The following is a 12654-nucleotide window of genomic DNA, read 5'->3' as shown; positions in this document are numbered from 1 at the left end:
ACTCGAAGCCGCTCGCATAGTAACAGGTCTCCCTAAATTCTCCTCAAGATCGAGCTTATATTTGGAGACAGGATGGGAATCACTATCTTATAGAAGGAAAAATAAAAAACTTTGTACAATCTACAGTATTGTTAATAACCTATGTCCATCATATTTACATGACACATTACCACCCAAAGTATCAACTATTAGTAGATATGAGTTACGAAATCAGAACAATATGAATTTGCCGCGGGCACGAACAGTTACATACCAACAATCATTTATACCTTCTTCAATCAAATTATGGAATGAGTTACCCCCTGAATACAGAAGTGCAACATCATTATCAAATTTTAAACATATGATTAAAACAACCATTGCAGCTCCAGCTCCATACTTCTCAACCGGCAACCGAAGAGCTAATATTTTACATACACGCCTAAGGCATTCTTGCAGTTCCCTAAATGCAGACCTCTTTAAAGTAAATTTATCTGATACTTTGTCCTGCTCTTGTGGAAACCCATGTGAAAACAACATACACTTTTTTCTTGAATGTCCAAATTACACTATTCCCAGAAATATCATGTTTGCTAACATTATAAAAGCTGGAACTACATGTACAATACAAAATATTCTCTACAGTGATGTATCCCTAGACGAAAGTCACAATAACCTCATCTTCATCAGTGTTCAAAAATATATGCTGTTGACTAATAGAGTCGAGTAACCCTTTATCATAAAAATAGAATATCACTCTGCGACCACTTATTATTAAATACGCCATTAGTGTATAAACTGCATGCATGTATATGGATACATGGGTATCTCTACCTCCTTCTGTAAGCATAATGTTTACGGGTATGTATATCCTGTTTTTTGTGTGTAAATATGTGCATGTGTATGTATATACATGTATGCATGCGTATACAAAGGTATATGTGTATGTATGTAGTGTGTGTATGTGTGCATATATGTACATGTATATAAGTGTATGTATAATTGTGTAATTATTTATGTAGTCTTGCATGTATTTTGGATTAATGTGAATATACAAGTAAATTGTGTTTTATATAGACAATTCTTATGTATGTCTATGTTATTCTTGCAAACATAATTTTTATGTTCTTGTGTAAATACCTTTCTCTTTGTTACTATAAATGTAAAATGTGCATATGTATATGAGTATTTGTATGTATGTATGATTATGTGTATATATGATTATGTGTATATGTTTGTATTTCTGTATACGTATGTATATGTATGTGTGTATGTATATGTGTATATATAAGTATAATCAATGTCTGTACATATAGAGTAGGGAAAGGGCCACCTAAGTTGGATAACTTTTGCCCAATCCCGTTGACCATATATGTCAATAAAATATGTTTAAAACAACTTTTCTTTATCAGACTATTTAGAATGTCTTAGTGGAGTTAGACAAGATTGCGTTTTAAGTCCTCTTTTATTTTCTCTGTTTATCAATCAATTGGAAGACTCATTACAGACGTATGGTGGTAGAGGTATATTTGTCGGAGAAGATTTCAATGATCTGTTTTTATTGTTGTATGCTGATGATCTATGTATAATTGATGACTTAGTTATTGGTTTGCGAAGAAAAATTAATGTTTTATCTTCTTTTTATAAAAAATGGGGTTTGAAAGTTAACTTTGATAAAACTGAAATATTAGTTTTCCGAAGTGATGGAAAACTTAAAAATGTTGAAAAATGGTTTTATGATGATGTACATATAAAGATAGGAACATATTACAGTTATTTAGGTGTTGTATTTTCAAACCGATTATCATGTTCAAAATGTGTGCAAACTTTAGACCAGAAAGCTAATAAAGCTCTTATTCCCATTAAGCAATTACACATTAAACTTAAATCCCTTCCTTTACCAATATTGTTTCAAATGTTTGATACACAAATATAACCAATTTTATTTTACTGTTCAGAAATCTGGGGAACCCACAATTTGAATGTTTTAGAAGCCATACAAACTAAATTTTGTAAATATTTACTTGGTGTCGGGAAATCTTGTACAAATGTTGCTATTTTGGGTGAATGTGGACTCTATAAATTTTATTGGGAGACTTATATGCATTGTTTGAAATATTGGTGTAAACTAACCACTATGTCAAATGAAAGATAGCCTAGACAATGTTATAATATGATATATAGATTAGATCAAGTAGGAAGAGTTACATGGGCTACTAACATTAAGAGTATTTTGTATTTATATGGTTTTGGTTTTGTATGGGAAAATCAATCCGTTGGTCATACTGATTTATTTATAGGTGCGTTTTCACAAAAAGTTACAGATTGTTATATACAAACATGGCATTCACAAGTTAATGATTATAAACATTTAGAATTTTATTCATCACTCAAAAACTGTATAATTTAAAAATCACTTGTAAAGAACTAAGAAGAATGTTATCACTATTAAGAATTGGAGAATTAAGTATCATGGTGAATATTGGAAGAAAAAGTATTATTGATTTTAATTTTAGATTTTGTCGTTTTTGTAAGAACATCATTGAAACTGAGTTACATTTTATGCTGTCATGTCCATTATATGATGATATCAGACAGAAACACATTCTAAATATATATTGTAAATCTCAGTTATTTAAGCATATAAGCTCAGGCAAACTCACTGATTTACTTCAATGCTGTAAATATATTAGGGAGGCAATTGTATTACGTTCATCCCATTTGTAATACTTGTTTAATGTTGCAACAATATGTATATTCTATATGTCAATATTTATTAGTACATGGGCCTGTGGCCTTTATACAGAATAAAGAAAGTAAATACCATAATCTCTTTCCAAGCTCCCATTAAATATGTCAACAAGATTAGTGCCAGTCCAACAGGATTAACAGGATTAAGTATTCCCCTCTGTCTAGCCATTCATTAACCATAGGGCACACCCCACCATGTATCAACTAATCATATTCCTTTTTATTGTTTTTTTTAATACATACAGAAGCATAATGTAAAGGAGAAGGGGGTTTGGCGCTCATACCAAGCAGACCTCTCTCCCACAACCCAGAGGGTTGTACCGACTCTCTGTGGCACCCCCAGCTATATTCTAAGATATTGTAAATTGTTCATTGTTAATTGTTCTTATAATATAATTGTGATTAGTCTCCTGTGACTCTGGCTCTTTGCTGACTTATTCCCCCAAGAAAACCAGCACGTCATTGGAAGGTTTTGTGCATCCGAACAGGACCATAATTCGAGCATAAGCGGGTTTGTTAAAAATGCAGGGAAAGACCTGATTTGTGATATGTAAATATTCCTGCGCTGTAGCTAGGGATACTGCATTTTTGTTTGCAGACAGTTCCCGGTGTGTAGCGAGTGATCTTTTTGATATTTGATGCATGTAAATAAGTAAGAAAATGACAAAAAATGTCAAATCTCTGTCATTTTCACGTGAAAAAAATTGGTGCACTGTCCACATGATCCTCATTCCCTTGACAATGCCTATCATGGGGTAATATTCCTTATCTTGATGATTAATAGTTTGGCAATCCTCTTAAGCAACATATTGGACAAATGCCGATCAGAGACCATATCAGTATATGTTCTTTGCGCTGATGAAAGTCTGGTTTTGTTATGTGAAGTAGGTAAGAGAGGACAATGCCAATCTAGACTGTCATAACGTCTCTAGACCGTAAAAGTTACTCTGATCCAGGCGATGTGTAGGCGAATGAGTGGAGTGAACGAGCAAGTATGGTTTTAAGCTGCTTTTTATAGACCAACGAGACCTGGTGGTCAGGCTCACTGACTTGATGATGTATGCCACTGTATCCCAAATCATAGATCGATGCTCATGATGTCAATCACTGGATTGTTCAGTCCAGCAGAATCAATTAATTACAGACCGCTGTTATATATTTGGAATACTGATCTGTGTTGAGATTGCTGCAGCGTTGAGATGGGCGACTGTGAATAATTTAACATACCAGTTTCCATATTTTAAATCCCAGTGTATCCCATTATCTTCCCTTCCATGAAGCAAATTCTAAAATTTTTGTAATGGTACTGCCCCCTTTTGGTTTTTTGGTAGCATATTGCAAAGTTTTGTTGTAACTGGTATAAATGAATCTGCATATGCTTTCGTTTTACACATCACTGATTCGAAGATTAGCTTTATCTGTTAAGTTACCCAACCCTACCCGGGTACCAAAGGGTTGGGTACAAAATGCCTGATTGAGAATTGTTTTACCACAGCCTTGCAAAAATTATTTAGATAGTAATATATATACATATATAAAAAAATCTGGTCATGCATACACGGAGGTTGACTGAAGCTTTATCTTTGATAAAACATATAAAAGTCAGAAGAAGTAGGTGCACAGTCAGAACGAAATGCAAACATTAGTGACTTGGAGTGTAACCATAAAATTATGGTGAATTTTTGTCATCAAACAATATATGGGGCGGTCGGGTAGCCTTGTGGTAAAAGCGTTTGCTCGTCACGCCGAAGACCCGGGTTCAATTCCCGACATGGGTACAATGTGTGAAGCCCATTTCTTGTGACCCCTACCGTGATATTGCTGGAATATTGCTAAACAATATATCACGTGACTAACCATGGGTCTGGGTAGTCCTGTAGTAACCTACTCAGTACCCAACCCGAGTACCCGAGTTACCCGTCCTCAGCCCTACTACAAAGGTATTCTGTTGAGAGATGATTATTCCAACTGAAAAACATTGCCAATTTTGAATTGTATCTTGTGGCTTTTAATGACTTACAATATTTTTCATTGTAAATTTTCTGTGGACTTATACCTGAACAGTGCTACATAAAGTTTAAAAAGCCTCTAAGTTTAACTTTTTCCAATAAATTATCTTGTTCATTAGTACAGTTATTCCAAATATGACAACAATAATCAAAAATAGGTAACATAAATGATTTGTCAAAGTTTCTGAGGTATTTCGTGATAGACGATATTTATTACTTCTTAAGTAGTTGACCAGAGGGCAACATGTCCTTGCATTATCATTAATGTGCATTTTCCATGTACAATTGCTTTGTAATGTAATACCTAGGTGCCAATGACGTTGTACATCTTTTATGTCTGTGCCATTCATATATAAGTTAGGTTTGCGACTAGGTTATTTTACTTCATGGGTAATTTGAACAGATTCAGTATTATAGGGACTATATTAAACCTGCCATCTATCTGCACATTCTAAAATATTTTGTCCAAATTACTATTGAGATAACAAGCAGCTTTATCCGGATCCTATATGATCACATACATAGCTGTGTCATCAGCAGAAAGTCTTCTATTACTATTTATTTCTTCAACAATATCATTGATATAAATAATAAACAATAATGGTCTCAAGACTGAGCCCTGTAGTACTGAGCTATAGCCATTTATTACTACCTTTTGATATTGACTTTCTAAGTAACTATCAAACCATCTCACAGATACCATAAGTTTGTGGTTTATGAAAGATTTCTTTGTGCCAAACTTTCATCCAAAACATTTGCAATATAGTCATTTAAATATTTTTTTTAACTGATTTGAGTTGGAGTCATCCTGCATGAATCAAGATTGTAGGTAAGTAAGTACATTATTATTCCTTAAATAGTAATACATCGGTTTGAATATACATTTTTCAAATATCGGTCAATAATTTGTATAATCATTCATGCTATTTTTCTTATGAAAAATCGGTTGATTTCATTGTCAAGAAATGTGTGTTAAGCTTTTGGTGTAACCTTATATTACCACAGAATGTTAATTAGCTTTTACTTATTATGTAAGGAATTTTATATCAGAAACATAATGATAATTTCTATCATTCACCATGGTTATTATTTGTCAAAAATATTTTGACCATGTATGGATTAATATATTTATAGACAGTAAAGAGTTGTTATTAAATATAGTAGATGAAACTTTAAAGGATCAGAATTGGCATAGTACCTAAATGTCCTCATCAAAATGTGTATTTTATAGTGTTATTAAACCCAACTTTGGTTGGGAAAAATACTTATCTTATAATGCCAATATTTTTTAAGCTTCAACAGTTAGTGACTTGTCCAGAGCTTGTTTTAGCCCTTAATGTTGAGTACCAGACTGGGTAACAACAGCAAGTAACATCTCATAACGTCTTTCGGTATGATGCGGCAGGGGATGGAAGTTGACGAACCCAGATCTTTTGTTTTCCGTTGGACGCTCTGCCACTAGAGTATGGAGGCGGACTGATGCAATATCAATACGATTGTGTTCTTGAGATAATTTTGATACAGTGCATTGAAGGTGAACTTTATGTTTACGAAATTCATGTTTTTACATCAGTCTTCCAATTGTTCACACAATTCATAGTTTATTTATTTATTTGCACAGCTCCTACTCTGCTGGGCTCTCACTTGGGAAATAGAAGAAAAATGCTGACACTCATGCTTATAAAAATAATTTCTACATTAGCAGTGGATATTTACATGATTGAACTAAACTGGGCAAGACATGTTTTATTTACTGACTACATTGCATCATTTAACTCCTGGATGTCACTTGATGATCTCGGACTTTCCCAGACATTTTATAGTTGGAACCGTCTGTTTTTCCTCTTACTAATCCAATCTAGCATAACTAAAGCATCAAAGTTAGTATTGTTTAGTTGCACATATGTGTAAATTATTGCAATTTTCAAAAATATCCATGTCACTTTACTTACAATGTCATCAGTTAAACTGACATTTTCTTCATACACATGCAAGAAACCGTTTTCAATGTTGCTACAAGTGAAGACAACAGCAGATTTGTATTATACAGAAACAAATAAATAAAAAAGAGTTCATCAATGTACAATGATCATATCTTAGAATGGTTTTAATACAAAAAGGATAGTTTGTCATGTTGTGGCACCTCTTTAAGTCATCAATAAAAGGTGAGCTCCTTACCCATAACCCTTTTGGACATATATATTTGCTAAGTTAAATTATATCAATATTTTGATACAGACACTGACAACAATTGACTTTAATTGGCGGTTTTAGAATTAACATAAGTGGTACAATCCTTGATAAACCCAATGCTTTGTCTTTAAAGCTTTTGAGTGGGAAACATTCTGTGCAAAGATTAGTGATAAGTGTGATGTGACTTCTGAAACAAAGCTATGGTGGTGAATGTGTCCATACAGAATAGAGGTAAATATGCACTGGATACAGTTTCATTGGAGGATTTCCAGTGTAGATTTTACCTCATTTCTGATAAAAATTAATAAATTTTATTGTTTTAGTTCATTTCTTTCGCTGAATAAAGACAGGACACATTATGACTGTAAATAAATATGACTTATTTTCTCTTTCAGTCAAATATTACCAACAATCTGGATTCCCAAGTGCTGCAAAGGAAACCCAGCCTTCTGAGAGGCCTCAAGGATTAACATTTGCTATAGGTGGGTCTTTCATAAAAATACATATTTTCAACTTACCAGAAACAAAGTTTGATCTGTTTATTGAGGCATTTCATGGTGTGCTTCTGTCTCCAGCCATCCTTTGAAAAGTGTCAATTTTCAACATCTCCTCGGAGACCACATGACCTGATATTATTTTTATGAGATGAGGCTGAAACATAAAGAGGCTGATCAAAGCGATGAAGCAACTTTTGCCCTGTACTCCAGCCTTGCAAGACCGCTGCCATGGTCTAGTGGTAGAGCGTCCGCCCAGAGAGCAGAAGGCCCTAAGTTCGATACCCGGCCGCGTCATACCAAAAGACGTTACTTGTTGTAACCCTGTCTGGCCCTCGGCACTTAGGGGTTAAAGCAAGGACTGGTCGGCGCGGAGTCAGTATACTGTGTTTGAGTGGGGTATTCATGTTAAACTGCGGCATGGTATCTTAATGGGCTAGCACTATAAATCGGCATCAGTCTGGTCTAGTACAAGCAGCCACACACACACACGTGCATGCACGTTGCAATATAAGTGCAATAATCTTGGACGCGACCATGGCTTCCAAATCGCAGTAGGAGGCTTGTCTTGTCAGCACTACAAAGAGAATTCTCTATTAATGAGGAGGGGCATGTAAACTTGCATTAGCATCTTTGGATGCACTGATTATGACCTAATTGCATAAATTACTTTCTGACATTCACATAATGAAAAAGAAGCAGTGATACTGACTGCTGAATATCCTGCTTTGAGACGTGACTTGCAATTGGGCAATGACAGTATTGTCATAAATAATGTAGTAGTATAGGTAATGGTGATTCTGCCGCAACCCCACTGGAGCAAGATTTATATACCTATACTGATACTACAGAGGGAATTTTTTATGCAAAAATGATGATGCGATTCAACGATCATCAAGTTAAATTGGCTCTAGCTCATCACCAGCTGGAGCCAATCAATGATACCACAGAGGGAATTTTTAGTACAAACACGATGATGAGACTAAACTTAATTGTAATGAAAATATTCTCTATTATTTTTACTCATACGCATACCATTATTTTTAACAAAGTGATATTCAACATTTTTATTAAGTTCTTCGTTCATTTTACTTGGAGACCCCACTGTATACTCTACTTGGTAATTGGAAAGAAACAATTGATGACCATATTTGGTTGGTTTGACATCATTGATATAATATATACCTTGTGGTAATTTTCTCCATTTGATAATTTTGTCCCTGAGCATAAATGCTTCGATAGCTTTTTCGCGTTCTTCCTTTGTTGGTTTGTAATTCTCCATTATTATATATTTATGTAAGCAGTCGTTTAAATGAATGTATGATTTTTTATGTTGTGCGATCCAACGATAGGAAGCAATCTATTTTTAATCTCCAACCAGTTCTTTGGTTTTGGCATGGAATAATTGACGCGCTTGTTGTCTCCCCTGTTCTATGAACTTTTTCTTCTCATCTTCGCTAATACCACTGGTCTTATGAGAATTGGATCGAATCTCTTGCTTCATTACGTTGTATTTGGTGAGTTCCGACAACACTAAACGAAACTCCTCCTCGGATATCTTACAATCAGCCATTGCTGTTGAAATATGATCCTCAATGCTGTTCAACTTTGCTTCGGCGAGTATCCGATTATTATTATGTTTTAATGCTTTCATTTGCAACTTACGAGAAATAAATTTTATCGCTATTCCTGCCAGTCCTGAGACTCCGGCAGCTATAAACACATAGTGTATATTATTATATCATATAATAGTCTTTAATTGGTCTTGCTTCCATGTTTTGAGAGTATACATCACCTTTAATAATTTGGACCCCCTCAAGGGTTGCAACGGATGATACTCCCATATAAATAATACTGCAACATCGACGCTTGTGTTGCTTGAGCCATTTAATTGATAGACCTGGTAATATTTCGAAGGCATCTTCTGATGCATCCCCAAACAAGACTTGTAATAATTGTAAAATGTTCGGGTATATCCCTCAAGTTATCTTTAATATCCTTGAATTCAGTAACCAAATTTAAACTAACATTTTTTTATGCCGGACGACTCAATAACATATGACCTGGGTTTTCTGGCAGGGGAGAGACTAACACACTTTTTTGTTTTGAGGGGATATAAGCCCTGAGTACGATCCCACTATTTATTTTCTTAGTTAAATTATGTGCCTTACCGATCATCACAAATGGTGGGGTAATGAAGATATTCAGTAGCCACTCAATTTTGGCTTTGATCATAGTCCATTTATTATCGTCATTGTGAGTAAGATTGTATGAAGTGTTTTTATGGAGTCTACTAACATCGACATCACTTAAATCTCCTAGATTGACTAGGAATGCAACTTCTTTCCACTTGTATACATTATCTTGTAAGTGTAAAGTGTATAGCTTGCCATCGATACCGGGTTTACCGAATCCTTCTTTGTCTCCGAGATCAGAAAGCGCAATTGCATTACATTGTCTAAGGTTATGTGTTCCAGGACCTAATGAATCAACCATTCATAATGTGGAGTGTTACACTCAAGTACCCTATATGTACAGGTTGATTTTTTACATCAAATACAGAAATTTTGAGGTCTGAAATAATACCCTGCTTTAATTATGCCCTGCCACGAAGTGGAAGGGGGATATAGGAATGGGTGCTGTCCGTCCATCCTTCCAACCGTCCGTCCTTTCGCCCTTCTATCCGTCTGTCCGTCCGTCCATCCATCCGTCACATTTCGTTTCCTGTTCAGATCTTGAAAACCGTACCAGTTTTCTTCACCATATTTGGCACATTGATAGGTCTAGTGGTAAACTGGTGCCTTTTGATAGTTTGGGATTTTAAAAAAAAGTTATTTTTCAAGTTTCCATGGCAACCAAACTTGGCACATAATGTCATCTCACAGTATTGAATACATTTCCTTTTCTTGTTGGTAAGTTCTGCAATGCTTGAGTGTATGTTCTTCCAAAAGTGTCATGGACACAGTTGCATTCACTGACTAACTTCATGCAGAAACGGGAGCACGGGTGGCCCAGTCGTCTGAGGCGCCGCGATTCGCTGTGCAGAGTTGCGTCCCTTGGGCACGCCAGAAACCTATGATTGTGGGTTCGAATCCCAGTTCGCCCCGATTATGTTTCTAGGTTTGTCAGCACCATACCCATGCTTGTGGGTTTCACCGAAGTGGTAAACGTCTGAGACCTGCATCACTTCGGGCTTTCCTCCCACATTAAGCTGACACGCTGTGATATGACTGGAATACTGTTAAAAGCGGCGTTAAACCCAACTCACTCACTCACTCATGCAGAAACACAACTCATTACAAATACAACAGCGTAACTGATCTTAAACCTACTCAACTGTATAAACACTATATATTCTTGTCAACCATATCCTGTACTTCACTTGCTTGATAACGGTGTTAGAACCTACACTGAAACCATCGCTCCTAATTGTAATAAAGAAGTTGTTCGTCCATATGTCTCATCCTTACTCATTACAAATACAGTTACATAATAATCTGCAGATGGCAAAACAAGACCAGTAATAACTTTTTTAGTGCTGCAATTAGGCAATTACTAAAAGGTACAGTGAACATAACCAGGCATGTCCTATTGGCGGGGGATGTGAGTATTTCATGCGTGTTTTTTTATATTGTAATGATGAGAAAGATTCCATTCTACCGCTATCATATTTTTCATCTCTGACCTGAATAGCTCTCAGCAAACTTGAAGGACTTTCGAGTTGAATATTATCTGTTGTACTGATCTGATCAAGATGGATGCACAACTCTTTATAGTGAACTAAATCGGGTAATTTAACTCCATGCCGTGTTTCGTTGGGTTGTATTAATGTCGTTCTTACTCTTAAGTCGTTTTCAAGTTCAAGTGTATCTGATATGTTCAGGGCAAGAAATATACTCTTTTCTCCAGCATTTAAACTCAGCATCCCATTCGACTCATTTTTTCAATACTAATTCCATTAGGTATAAAAATTTCATCATTGAGTGAGCATACACTGTAATACCCATCAGGTATAACAATGCAAGTGTCATCAAGACCTACTCAACCTATAAAAATCTCATTATTATCTCTCGCAGCATTTATATTGGTCCACCGTGGGTGATTTGTTACATCACATAGAGCGACTTCAAGTTGACCAGCCCAGTTATCGATAGTATAAAGCAGTTGAATAGACTGACCATTGTTATTCCTGGGAGTGTAACATACATATTAAATATACAAAAATACTATATCATAACTTAAATATGAAATCAACCATTATTTATAATATGGAGTGTTACACTCAAGTATCCTATATGTACAGGTTGATATTTTTCATCTGATACAGAAATTTTGAGGTTTGAAATAATACCCCGCTTTAATTTTTTATATTGTAATGATGAGAAAGATTCCGTTCTACCGCTATTATATTTTTCATCTCTGACTGGAATAGCTCTCAGCAGAGTTGAAGGACTTTCGAGTTGAATATTATCCGTTGTAACTCTTTATAGTGAACTAAATCAGGTAATCAAACTCCATACCGTGTAACGTTGGGTGGTATTATTGAGCTTAGCCATTAAAATCCAAGTGTATTAATTTTGCTATGTTCTTTTCAAGAAATAATTGATTTTCTCCAGACTTTAAAATCAGCATTCCATCCGACTCATTTTTTGTGAGACTAACTCTCAAAGGCTTAAAACATTCATCATTGAGTGAGCATACACTGTAATACCCATCAGATATAAAGCGAAGTACTCTACCTAAAGAAATCTCATTATCATCTCTCGCAGCATTTATATTGGTCCACCGCGAGTAATATGTTACATCGCAGATAGCGACTTCAAGTTGACCATCCGAGTTATCGATAGTATGAAGCAGTTAAATAGACTGGCCATTTTTTATTCCCGGGAGTGTAACATACATATTAAATGTACAAAGATACTATATCATAACTTAAATATGAAATTACATTACTAATCATTCGATTTTAGTGAGTGCCTCTGGTGCTAATTTTTTTGTTAAATTCCCTGATATCTTTGAAAAATACAGGATGAACAATCCAATGCAATTTTGGCAGAACCAGTTAAACTTTGCCATATGGTGTGCCACAACAGGATGTGGTGTATCTCTTTATGCCGCAGGATTTGAACTAAATAAGTCTGTTTTATTATTTTTATGTGTACTGTCAGATTAGACATATTCTTAAAGAAATTAGTGCTCCATTACTGCAGGATCGAGCATGGAATTCC

General features: G+C 35.2%; 1 protein-coding gene across 1 annotated transcript in view; it reads left to right on the top strand.

Annotated features, from left to right (window-relative positions):
- Positions 1 to 12654, top strand: part of LOC139463785 (uncharacterized) — a 41475-nt gene that overhangs the window by 13346 nt on the left and 15475 nt on the right. Inside the window, exon 3 of the mRNA XM_071245093.1 lies at positions 7328 to 7414. Within this exon, the coding sequence (XP_071101194.1) occupies positions 7328 to 7414 (87 nt within the window). The remainder of the gene's footprint in view (positions 1 to 7327; positions 7415 to 12654) is intronic.

This window comes from Haliotis cracherodii, unplaced genomic scaffold (genome assembly GCF_022045235.1).
Source record: "Haliotis cracherodii isolate W230 unplaced genomic scaffold, xgHalCrac1.p SCAF_16, whole genome shotgun sequence".
Lineage (NCBI taxonomy): Eukaryota > Metazoa > Mollusca > Gastropoda > Lepetellida > Haliotidae > Haliotis > Haliotis cracherodii.
Note: the sequence above shows the minus strand (reverse complement) of the source record. Positions and strands in the feature narration are given on the sequence as shown.